At 39.8% G+C, this 13,609-nt stretch overlaps 1 protein-coding gene across 4 annotated transcripts in view; it reads left to right on the top strand.

Moving 5' to 3' along the window:
* Positions 1-13,609, top strand: part of Hectd2 (HECT domain E3 ubiquitin protein ligase 2) — an 82,354-nt gene that overhangs the window by 13,385 nt on the left and 55,360 nt on the right. For all 4 annotated transcript variants that reach the window (XM_036167489.1, XM_036167499.1, XM_036167508.1 and 1 more), the window contains exon 2: positions 10,107-10,236. In XM_036167489.1, coding sequence (XP_036023382.1) covers positions 10,107-10,236 — 130 coding nt within the window. The remainder of the gene's footprint in view (positions 1-10,106; positions 10,237-13,609) is intronic.

The raw sequence follows: 13,609 nt of genomic DNA on the forward strand, positions 1-13,609 counted from the left end.
TATCCCATCATGCAGCACTGCTGGGTAAAGCAAGCTCAGATTTTCTTGTGAGTGAGGTCTTACTAGGGAGCCCTTGTGGGCCCCCACAAGCCAGAGGTTCTGTGATATGGTCATTTAAAAGTGTAGACTTGGTAGTCAGAATACTGGAATTTGAACTCTGGTTCCCATGGTCTGTGAACTTGAGCATGGATGACATTTCAAATTCCTCATCTGTACAATGAAGTGTAAGTACTGTTCTAGTCTGCTTTGCTATTGCTGTGATAAACTCCACAACCAAAACAAGTTGGGGGAGGAGAGGGTTTGTTTTACCTTACAGATTACTGTCCATCATCAAGGGGAACCAGAGTAGGAACACAGGGCAGGGACCTGGAGCAGAAACTATGGAGGAACATGGCTTACTGGCTTGTCCCCAGGCTCCTGTTGAGCTCAGGTCCACCTGCCTAGGGATGATACTCCCCACAGTAGACTGAGCCCTCCTGCATCAATTAGCAGTCAAGAAAATGCCTCACAGACATGCTCATAGGTCAATCTGATGGAGGCAATTCTTCAGTTGAGGTCCTCTCTTTTCACGTGTGTCAAGTTGACAACCAAGATGAGCCACACAAGTACCTGTATCATAAGAATGCTTTAATGGGTTAAAGCATCAAATATAGCAGTAGGGGGTATAGTAAACATCCAATGAATGATTTGTTCCAGTGTGGTGTTATAACAGTAATAATCATTTCTTGAGTACTTACTATATTGTAGTTCTAATAAGATCTTTGACATATGTGTCTATGATTCCAAGACTTGTGATTCCTTTCCCATATCTATTAAAAGACTATATTTTCAGTTAGATAATATGTTCAACTTTTCTATATATATGTTGATGTTCATACGTGTGTGCACACATGTGTGAAAGTCAGGGCCGGGCATCTTCTTCAGTTGTTCTCCACATTATTTTTTAAGACAAGGACTCCCCTCACCACTTAGCTACCCTGGCCAATTACCTGGGTGTTTGGATCCAAACTCAGGTCCTCATGCTTGTGGAGGAAGCACTTTACCAACTGAGGCATCTTCCCAGCCCAGGTACGTTGTACTTTTATAGATAGTGTTGTGTCCTCTAACTCTAACACAGAAATAATTAACTTGGGATTCACTGAGCTGCATAAGCAAATAGCAATAGCAAAGTCTGTGAGCAGCCAAAGAGATCACACATTTTTTTAAAAAATGCATCTAGCTGGGCGCTGGTGGCTCACGCCTTTAACCTCAGCACTCGGGAGGCAGAGCCAGGAAGATCTCTGTGAGTTCAAGGCCAGCCTGATCTACAGAGCAAGAACCAGGAGAGGCACCAAAACTACACAGAGAAACCTGGTCTCGAAAAATTTAAAAAAAAAAAAAAAGCATCTATGTTCTTGTGGAAATACATGCTTCAGATTCTCAATGTCTTATCACATTTTGGGTGGAGCACATGTATATGTGTACATATTTTTATGTGTTCAATTACATGTGTGTGTAAGTTCAAGTGTATACAAGTGTGCACATATATACATGTGCAATGGGAATCAGTAGACAACTTTTGAACCTTCAACAGGCACTTCCACCTTCATGATTTTAAGGCAAGGTCTTTCTCAACCAACCTGGAGTCTGGCCCACAAACTCCAAGGATCTGCCCATGTCCACCTCCTCAGTGCTAGCATTACAAGCATGTACCACCATGCCTGTTTTATTTTTATTTTTATTTTTCTGTCATACATTATATCCTGACTATAGTTTCCTATTATGAGACATCCACATGAGTCTGTTTAAGGGAGTGACAAGGATTTATGAAAGTAATAAAGGGGAAGATACACTCACAAATACATAATCTAGTGAACAGCCACCATCTAATCTTCCAGTACCTCCCTCAACTCCCTTCCTCACACATCCACTCCTCCTGTGTTTACCTTCAAAAAAAAAAAGAGCAGGCTTCCCAGAGATAGCCACCAAACATGCCCTAACAAGATACAATAAGACTGGGCACAAACCCTCATTTCAAGGCTGCATGAGGTAACCCAGTAAGAGGAAAGGGGGTCCCAAAAGAGTTAGAGACACCCCTGTTTCACTGTTGTGAGTCATATGAGAACACTAAGCTACACAATCATAAAGTATATACAAAGGACCTAGCTTAGACTTATAGGGGTCCATGTTTGTTACTTCATTCTCTGTGAGCCCCTATGAGCCCTGATTAGTTGATTCTGTGGGCCATGTTCTTGTGGTGTCCTTGATGCCTCTGGCTCCTACAGTCCTTCCTTCCCTATATTTGGTTGTTTTTACTCTTACTCTTTGGCTCTTTAGTCTTTGGGGGCCCCGCCACCCAACTCCCAAATAAATCACACAGAGGCTTAGTCTTACTTAAGAATGCCCGGCCTTAGCTTGGCTTCTTTCTAGCTAGCTTTTTAAAACTTAAATTATCCCAACTACCTTTTGTCTCTGGGCTTTTAGCTTTCTCTATTCTCTATACCTTTCTTTACTTCTTATTCCATGGCTTGCTGTATAGCTGAGTGTCAGGCTCCTAGGGTCCTCTCCTTTTCTCATTCCTCCCTCCTCAGATTTCTTCTCCTATTTATTCTCTCTGCCTGACAGCCCCGCCATCCTTTCTCCTGCCTTGCTATTGACCTTTCAGCTCTTTATTAGACCAATCAGGTATTTTAAATAGGCAAGGTCACACAACTTCACAGAGTTAAACAAATGCAACATGAAAGAATGCAATACATCTTTACATCACTAAACAGATGTTCCACAGCATAAATAAATCTTAAACTATCTTAAAATAATATTCCACAACATTCCCCCTCTACTATGGGGTTCCCCTGGCTCTACCTAGTGTTTAGCTGTGATTCTCTGAATCTGTTCCCATCAATTGCTGGATGATGCCCCTCTGATGCCAATTGGGCTAGGCTCCAGTCTATGAGTATAGTAGGATATCATTAGGAATCATTTAATTTTGACTTTTTTTTTTTTTTTTGGTCAGTTGTGTTTGGTTCTATCCTGGTCTCTGGGCTGTCTAGCCCCTGGTTCCTAGCCATTAGGCAGTGTCAGACATGGCTCCCTTTTGGAGCATGGGCCTTAAGTGGGACCAGTCATTGGTTGGCCACTCCCACAAGTTTTGTGCCACCTTTACCCACTACCCACAAAATCTTGTAGGCAGGACAGATTGTAGGTCAAAGGTTTTGTGGCTGGGTTAATGTCCCAGTCCCACTGCTAGGAGCCTTGCCTGGTTACTAGAAGATGGCTAGTTCAGGCTCCATATCCTCCCAATTTACTAAGAGTCTTTGATACCATCCCCCTGTAGATTCCAGGGAGTTTCCATTGCACTAGGTTTCTACATTGCCCCTGAAATGTCCCCCAATTCCAGTCATCTCTCCTAGTACTCTTTCCCTCCATTCCCCTCCACCTGATCCCTTCATCCCCATCCACACATAGTCCATCCTTAAAATCTATTTTATTTCCCCTTTCCATGGAGATCCATGTGTCCCCCTTTAAGCCATCCTTGTTACTTAGCCTTACTGGCTCTGTGGATTGTAGCCATAAAAATAATGGTTATCTTTTACTTAACAGCTAATGTCCACTTAAAAGTGAGTACATACCATGTTTGTCTTTCTGGATCTGGGTTACCTCACTTGTAGTTGGAGTTTTTCTGCCTGGCCCACAGTCAGGACTAATCTCTCTCACCTGCCAGGCCCGTAGATGCTCAGAACCAACCAAGTAAACACACAGAAACTTATATTGCTTACAAACTGTATGGCCGTGGCAGGCTTCTTGCTATCTACTTCTTCTGTCTTAAATTAACCCATTTCTATTAATCTATACTTTGCCACGTGACTTGTGGCTTACCATTACCTTACATCCTTCTTGCCATGGCAGGGGCTGGCAGTGTCTCCTCCCCAGCCTTCTACCTCCCACAATTCTCTTCTCTGTTTGTCCCGCCTATACTTCCTGCCTGGCTACTGGCCAATCAGAGTTTTATTTATACAGAGTGATATCCACAGCACTCACTCAGGATGATCTTTTCTAGTTCCATCCATTTACCTGCAAATTTCATGTTATCATTGTTCTTAACAGCTGAGTAATACATTTTCTTTATCCATTCTTCAGATAAGGGACATCTAGGTTGTTTCCAGTTTCTGGATATTATGAATAAAGCAGCAATGATCATAGTTGAGCAAGTGTCCTTGTGGTAGGATGGAGTGTTCTTTGGGCATATGCCCAAGAGTTGGTATAGCTGGATCTTGAGGTAAATCAATTTCCAGTTTTCTGAGGAACTGCTGTATTGATTTCCAAAGTGGATGTATAAGTTTGCACTCCCACAAGCAATGTAGGAGTGTTTGTGTTTTTGATCTTAGCCATTCTGACAGGTGTGAGAAGGAATCTTGAAAGTAATTCTGATTTGTATTTCCCTGATGGCTAAGGATATTAAACATTTCTTTAAGTATTTCTTAGCCATTTGAGATTCTTCTGTTGAGAATTCTGTTTAGATCTGTACTCCATTTTTTAGTTGAATTATTTGGTTGTTGATGTCTAGTTTCTTGAGTTCTTTATATATTTTGGATATTAGCCCTATGTCAGTTGTGGAGTTGGTAAAAAATTTCCCATTCTCTAGGTTGTCATTCTTCCTGTTGACAGTGGGCTTTGCCTTACAGAAGCTTTTCAGTTTTATGAGGTCTCATTTATTGATTGTTACTTGAAGCACAATCCTAATTAGCCTCAACAATAAAAACCAGGAGTCACATATCAGGGTAAAGCTGAAAGATCAGAGAAACAGAGCAGCAACCACTAGAGACTTCTTACCTCCATGAATCATCAACAAACAGACTGAATGGAGGAACAGGATCCTGTCTCCACCCGCCTTATGTAAGTCATGCTGGGATTAAAGGTGTGAGCCACTACCACCTGACCTCTATGGTTAACTAGTGGCTAGCTCTGCCCTCTGATCTCCAGGGGAGCTTTGTCAGAACACAAACAAAATATCACACAACAGTTATTCTTAGTACTTGTGCTATCAGTGTTCTGTTCAGGAAGTTGTCTCCTGTGCCAATGTGTTCAAGGCTATTCCCCATTTTCTCTTCTATTAGTTTCAGTATATCTGGTTTTTTCTGAATCTTTGATCTACTTGGACTTGAGTTTTGTGCAGGGTGATGAGTATGGATCTATTTGCATTCTTCTACATGCTGACATCCAGCTTGACCAGCGCCATTTGTTGACCATGCTTTCTTTTTTCTGTTGTATATTTCTGGCTTCTTTACCAAAATTCAGGTGTCCATATGTGTGTGGATTTATGTCTGTGTTTTTGATTCAATTTCATTGATACACCTGTCTGTTTATATGCCAGTTCCATGCAGTTTTTGTTACTATAACTTAGTGATACAGTTTGAAATCAAATGTCGATTCCTCTGGTAGTTCTTTTATTGTACAGGATTGTTTTAGCTATCCTAGATTTCTTTTTGTTTTTCTATGTAAAGTTGAGTATTGTCCTTTCAAGGTCTGTAAAGAATTGTGTTGGAATTTGATGGGGATTACATTGAATCCATAGATTGCTTTTGTAGAATGGCCATTTTTATTATGTTAATCCTACTGATCCATGAGCAAGGGAGACCTTTTCATCTTCTGATATTGTCTCCAATTTCTTTCTTCAAAAACCTGAAGTTCTTGTCCTTTTCAATTGCTTGGTTAGAGTTTATCCCAAGATGTTTTATTTGTGGATATTATGAAGGGTGTTATTTCCCTGATTTCTTTCTCAGCCTGTTTGTCATCTGTGTTTAAGAGGGCTACTGATTTTTTTGAGTTAATCTTGTATTTAGCCAAGTCACTAAAGGTGTTTATCAGGAGTTCCCTGGTAGAATTTTTTGGGTTGCTTATATATACTATCATATCATCTGCAAATAATGATACATTGACTTCTTCCTTTCCAGTTTATATCCCCTTGATCTCCTTCAGTTGTCTTATGCTCCAGCTAGAACTTCAAGTACTATATTGAATAGATATGGAGAGAATGGACCACCTTGTCTTGTTCCTAAGTTTTGGTGGGATTGATTTGAGATTCTTTCCATTTAATTTGATGTTCTTACAGGCTTGCTGTAAATTGCCTTTATTAATTCAGATGTGTTCCATTCCAGGACTTTTGTCATGAAGGGGGGTTAGGTTTTGTCAGAGGCTTTTTCAGCATCTAATGAGATGATCATGTGGTTTTTGTTTTTCAGTTTGTTTATATGGTGGATTACATCAGCAGATTTTCATATGTTGAACCATTCCTACATCTCTAGGATGAAGCCTACTTGATTATAGTGGATGATCTTCTTGATGTGTTCTTGGATTTGGTTTGCAAGTATTTTATTGAGTATTTTTGCATCGATGTTCATGGGGAAAATTGGTCTGTAATTCTCTTTCTTGGTTGAATCTTTGTAGATAAATGTTGTTTAAATTTGACTTTATCATAGAATATCTTATTTTCTCCATCTATGGTGATTGGGAGTTTTACTGGGTATAGTAGTTTGGACTGGCATCTGTAGTCTTTTGAGTCTGCAGCACATCTGTCCAGGCCCATTTGTCTCTTAGAGTCTCCATTGAGAAGCTGGGTATAATTCTGATAGGTCTGCCTTTATATGTTACTTGGTCTTTTCCCTTGTAGCTTTTAATATTCTTTCTTTGATCTGTATGTTTAATGTTTTGATTAATATGTGGTGAGGGGACTTTCTTTTCTGGTCTAGTCTATTTGGTGTTCTTTAAGCTTCTTATACCTTTATAGGCTGTCCTTCTTTAGATTAGGAAATTTTTCTTCTATGATTTTGTTAAAAAATATTTTCTGGACTTTGTGCTGGAGTTCTCCTTCATCTATTCCTATTATTCTTATGTTTGGTCTTTTCATAGTATCCCAGATTTCCTGGCTGTTTTGTGTCAGGAATTTTTTAGATCTTAATTTTCTTTGGCCGGTGTATATATTTCTTCTATTATGTCTTCAACACTTGAGATTCTTTGTTCTATCGCTTGTATTCTGTTGGTAATGCTTGTGTTTGTGGTTCCCTTTCCTAGATTTTCTGCCTCCAGGATTCCCTCAGTTTGTGTTCTCTTATTGCCTCTATTTCCATTTTCAGGTCTTAAACAGTTTTGTCATTTCCTCCAATATTTTTTCTTTTCTTTTTTGGCTTACTTTAAGGGATTTATTTATTTCCTCCAATTTTTTGTTTCTTTACCTCAATTTAAAGGATATGTTCATTTCCTCTTTAATGATCTCTAGCATCTTCATGAATTTGGTTTTGAGGTCATTTTCTTGTGCTGCGGCTGTGTTTGAATACTCAGGACTTGCTGTGGTAGGACAGCTGGACTCTGGTGGTGACATGTTACCCTGGCTGTTATTGATTGTGTTCTTACACTGGCATCTAGACATCTGGGTTTGGGGTAATTATAGGTCTAGGTGCCAATTTCTGAGTGTGTCTTTGTTGGATGGGTGTTTCTGTTTCCTCTCTGGTCTTCTGGCTTGAGTGGCCTGTGGTTGAGTAGAGGGTCTCTATCTGAGTTGGGGGCTGGAGTTCTATTGGCCAGCATGGCCTCTGGTCCAGTCTGGGGTCCACAGGAGTTGGGTGCCAGGATATGATGATGGGGAGGGGTGGGGGGTTTGGAGGTAGGCTGGACAGACACTGAGTGAGGACAGTGCTGGGGTTCTGGTGGCTGGCCTGTGTGTCCTCTGGTCGAGCAGGGTGCCTCAGCTGGAGTTGGGGGACAGGATGTGGTGTTGAGGAGAGGAGGGCTGGTGGGTAGGCTGGGCAAGCACTAAGAGAGTGGGAGCAGTCAGTGGGCAACTGGCCTACCTGGGCCTCTGCTGGCATCTGGTGGGGCAGGGGGCTTCCACCAGAGTTGTAGGCTGGGACAGGGTGACAGGGGAGGAGGGGTGGTTGTGTGTGTGTGTGGGGGGATAGGCTGGGCAGGCACTCAGGGAGTGTTGGTGGTCTGTGGGTAGGAGGCTTATCTGGGGTTCTGGATTCCAGTGTGGCCTCTGGTAAAGCAGGTGGCTTCTACCAGAGTTCTTGTCTGGCTTCTGAGGATCGATGAAGTCTATTCTACTGGCTGAGCCATTTTTTCAGTCCAGCTATCACATTTCTGTTACTTGTTAGCCTACTGACTTTGGTGACTCTCAGAAGTCTCCAGTGTCCATATCCATGAAATAGGCTTTCCAAAGTCTCTTAAATCCAGAAATTTAAACACTATGTGTGTAGTACCTGAAATTTATTTTCTTTGGGCTCTTTTAATTCTAATAATCTTTTTAAAAAGAAAACCAGTAGACTTAGGGCCTGTGCCCAAGTTACGTCAAACCCTGTGATGAATAAGGACTCTAGTGCAGCATCATGGACCAAGTTAATTCTCTGGGGTAATTTAATACATTACAAGAATTAACAAGTGTGATTGCTTTTACAGAAAGAACTTCACAGACTAGTTCTAAGCTGTTGTTTCAGTTACATAGCTCTAATTTCAGTGTTTTCTACAATAAACAAAAAAACTAAGTTTTAATGTTGCTAGTGGATACCCTGTGGGTCAGAAGTGGCTCTACTTCATAGAATCCATCACTCAAGACCTAAGCTCGTGAATAATCCAGCACCTCAGCTCTTAGCCTCCGCCATTGTCCGGGAGCTGGAGAACAGCAGAGCTGGGTTTCCCCACCAATCTTAAATGTGTCAGCACTTCTCTCCAGAACTGATAGATGGTATTTCTGTTCATAGCCTATCAGAGGTAATGATGGCTCTGTAAAAGGGCAGGACGTTTGGTGAGAACACATGAAGATTTGGTGAGCATAAACGTTTTTGCTATATTATGTATGAATTGGTTCCGAAAGGGAATCAATCTGGTGAGTGAATAAAGAAACTCTTCATTTTACTACTATGAAAATAAAACTGCCTTTAGTTAAGAAGTAGATGTTGGGCTGGCAAGATGGCTCAGTGGGTAAAGGTGCTTGCCCCTGAGATTGCTGACCTGAGTTCAATCACTAGAATCTACATGGTGGAAAGAGAGAGCAGATACCCTGAGATAGCCCTCTGGCCTCCCCTCGGGCAGCACAGCACACATTTACATGGACACATGCACATGTACACACACACACACATGCACACACAACCTCCTTGACACACACAAACACACATGAAATGTGAAAAAAGTATGTTAAGAGGTTAACTACTATTCTCAAGATTCTGGGAGCTGGAAAGTAGGGTGTGGTGGTATATATCTATGATCTCAGCATTGGAGAAGGGAGACAGGAGTCCAAGGCTAGTGTAAGCTGTATATCAAGTTTCAGGCAAGCAGGGGTACATAGTGAGGCCTTGTCTCAAACAAAACAGAACCTAAGATCTGGAACGTGAGTTCATAAAGATTGAAGAACTAAGAAAAGGTATCGGTCAGCACTGCAACCCAGTTGTGCTCCACTTATGTTTATTATTTACAAAGTACAGGTTAATTGAATATTTTAAAAATGTTTGGAGTTGTTGCAGTAGAAAATGTGTTAATGGATAATTTCTTGTTTAGAGAGCTCTGTGGTCTATACCTAAGGATCCCTACATGGTTAGAACATTTTTCTTAATCCTTGTATACCCACAATCTAATTATAATGCTTTGGAAAAAAATCACACTAAAGGATTTATCATTTTATTTGAATTTTTAAAGTTGGATCAAATGATTATTAAAAGATTTATTTAGTAAATCAACCTGTAATGTAATTCATACAGTATTAAAACTTACAGATTTAGAGCTCATCAAAACAGTGTAATCCAAATACATCATCAAAATAGTTAACATTTATGGAATATATATTGTGTACAAGGAGTGGCGCTAACTATTCTGTAAGCAGAACTTGTTAACTGCCATAACTGTGAAATAGGCCTATTACCACCACCCCCTTTCTAAACCTTACCGGTTGTACATAGCTAGATGACTGACATGGCTCTGTTATACTAAGAGGTTTGGTCAGTTGCACATATAACAGTTTCATCGTCTTTCTGTCATAAAAGCGAAATCTCTATGATAACACTTGGATTTCTACAATAAAATTACTTAGCTACCTACCGTCAGGAGAAATTTCATTAAAATGTTGACTGTTTTGTTTTTAGGGCTTGGACAGAGCACCCAAGGGCCAGACCTCCTCCTTCAGCAGCTTTGTCTCCACAGTGACCCAGAAGAAAGAGGCCGCGGAAACCAGAAGCTCACCTACCCATCTGGCTCTCCCGAACATCAGGAATGGTAATGGTCTGTGTGTCCTGGCTGAAAGTTGTTAGAGTAGTAAACTACTTAAAATGCACTTTTAATTAGTTAGCACTTTTTTCAAAGTTTAGTTTTACGAAAAAAGAGAAGTAAGCTATGTAAATATTTACAAAAAGATCCAGAATCACTACTTTTAACCTAAAAGTCTTGGGTGTTATCTAGAGTAAGGATAAAATAAAAAGTAGTGAATAGTAAAGTTTGATTAAGTGAGAGCTGTGATATATGTAGAATATGATACATATGTAAAGTATATTTTGTGTATCTTTGTATGATACATTTGCATTAACCTTTCTACCACTGTAACAAAATACCTGAGAGAACAACCTCAATGAATAAGGATTTATATTTTGGCTCATGGTTTTGCTTTAGGGCTACTTGGCTCTATGATTCAGTGCCTGTGGTGGGATAGAACATACAGTGGGGAGGGCATGTGAGACAATATTGATTACTTGATGGCAACTGGGAAGCAGAGAGAAAGAGGCAAGAAGAGACCGGGCATAAGATAGCCCTTAGAAGTCATGCCCCCAGTGACCGGCTTTCTACCCTACCTTCTAATAATCCCTTTAGTATAAACCCGTGGGTGGATTTAGTAGATTGATGACACTTACACATTCACGATCTATTCACTCTCAATATTAACGCCACCTTCAACACATGGGCCTTTTGTGGGGCAATTCATATTCTGACCTTCATGACAGCATATAAATATGATACAAATATTTAATATAGTGCCAATATTTAAGCAGCAGATTATTAGAAAACATGATAGAAAATATATGAAATACTAGAAATAAACCCCAAAAGGAAACAGGCAAAAGTTATATAGAGAAAATAGGAAACTATCAAAAGACAAAAAGTTTGAATGGAAAAACCATAGAAGCATCATCCAATTTATTCTACATATTTAATAATTTCAACAGTTTTTTGGGAAAACTTGGCAAAATCATTCCATACTTGATTTATAAGGATAAATATCCAAGAGGACATAGGAGGACCCGTGCCCTCAGAGTGCCATGAGTGGTATTAAGTTACTCAAAAAGCATAATTAGAACAACTGGCAGACCTCTCAAAGATAGTAGTTAGAACTATGTAATTATAAAAGTACTGAAAGACTTTGCAGGAGATTTTTAAATATGCACATAGACGAGCCGGGCTGTGGTGATGGAAGCCTTTAATCCCAGCACTCAGGAGGCAGAGCCAGGCAGATCTCTGTGAGTTCGAAGCCAGCCTGGTCTACAGAGTGAGGTCCAGGACAGGCACAAAGCTACACAGAGAAACCCTGTCTCGAAAAACCAAAACAAACAAACAAAAATGCAGATAGACTCACCAACCTAGAAACACTACTTGTAGGAGTTTAGTCAAAGGGAGTAGCATTGTCTGTGTGCAAAGACAGGAGGGAAGGGTGTACATTGTGTTTAGTAGGATCTGGAACAGGAGATTGGGCAACTAAACTACATCAATTTGTAGTGTAAATGCTGTGCTTCTATTAAAAAGAATGTGATAAGGATATAAAATAACTGGGGGAAATGCCTATAGTATATTATAAAATTAAAAGAAGCAATTATAAAATAAAGGTAGGTTTTGACTTCAATTTTTTTTTTTTTTTTTGTGGAGCTGAAGCTCGAACCCAGGGCCTTGCGCTTGCTAGGCAAGTGCTCTACCACTGAGCTAAATCCCCAACCTCTGACTTCAATATTTTAAGTGGATCAAATCTTTTATACTTTGAGTATATATTTTGATTCTTCTATAAGGCTTTTCACAAATCTGTTAATAGTTTCCATCAGGAGGATTAGATATATGTTATTAGTGTTTCTTTATATAACTTTTTTTTTTTTTTGAGACAGGATTTGTTTATGTTAGCCCTGGCTGTCCTGCAACTAGTTCTGTAGACCAGGCTAGCCTCGAACTCATGGAGACCAACCTGCTTCTGCCTCCTGAGTGCTGGGACTAAAGACATGTGCCACCACCACCCAGCTTTATACAACTTCTTTTATCATAGAAAATAAAAATTATTTACATTTTCTTCAATGTCCCTTACCCTGTAAAAACACAAAACAAATATTTGAAGTTTGGATGCCCCTCATGCTCCAGCCAAACAAAATAACTACATATGTGATAAATTATTCTTACAAAAATTTTCATTTTGGCAGTGCATGCTGACATGAGACCTACTGTACAATCTTAGAAGTTAGATCCATAGCACTTCATTTCTTAACCTTTGCCTATTACCATCTTCCTTCCTCTGATTTATTTACACCCTCGCCCTCACATATATGTTCCATCATACATGGGTCATATCCCAGAGGTATGTGTTTTACACAGTTCCACAACACAGTTAAACAAAGCTATAATTGTGGTAGCATTAGAGAAATAGAGAAATAAAGACAATTAGATGAATTAGATGAGTTATGGATAATGATTTCTATTTAGACATATCAACTGCATAATAACATTTATTTTCATAATTTAGAAAGTATTTTTTATTGGACCTTCACAATAGTCAAGTATAATCTCATCATATTGTTTTCTATTGCTACATAATGAATTGTTGTGATCCAGTGGTTTTAAAACAGCACCCAGCAGCTCTGTAGGTCAGAAGTCTGGATGGATGTCACTAGGTTTTATACTTAGAATCTGAATAGTCTTCCTATTTTAAGGCCACATCTGCAGGCTTGATGTTTAGGACTTTAACATATCATTTAAGAGGATACAGGGATACAATTCGGCACAACAAGGACCTGTAAACCTTAAGAAAACTGAAATGTGGGCTATGGAGGATGATAACAAGTCAAAATGTGATAGATAGCAATAACCTTCATTTGGACTTTTTGTTTAAGTTGCTTAGCCTCTGATTTCTCCATTCTGATTCTACCTAACCCTTTCTTTTTTATTTTATTTATGGGTGTTTATTTTATGCATGGGTGTGTAGCCTGCATGTGTGTCTGTGTACCGTGTGCATGCATACTGTGTGCATACCTGTCTTTTGCCATACTATCTGCACAGATACCTTGATTGTTGCACAAATCCTAAATGGTCTTATAATGAAAACCTAGAGCCCAATATTGGGGTAAATGCTGAAAGATCAGAGAAACAAAGGAACAAGCCACTAGAGAAACTTCTCACCACTACCAAATCCTCAGGCTGAATGGAAGACAAAACCCTATCTCCATGAATCCTCTGGCTGAATGCCTCTGAGTCCTCAGCCAAAAGGGCTTAGTTCTTGTCTCCTCCCATCTTCTATTCCTTTCTCTGCTTGGCCATATCACTTCCTGTGTCAGCCTTCCTAGTTCTGGGTTTAAAGGCGTATGACTCCCAAGTACTAGAATTAAAGGTGTGTGCCACTACTGCCTGA

The sequence above is a fragment of the Onychomys torridus genome, chromosome 1, assembly GCF_903995425.1.
Source record: "Onychomys torridus chromosome 1, mOncTor1.1, whole genome shotgun sequence".
Classification (NCBI taxonomy): Eukaryota; Metazoa; Chordata; class Mammalia; order Rodentia; family Cricetidae; genus Onychomys; species Onychomys torridus.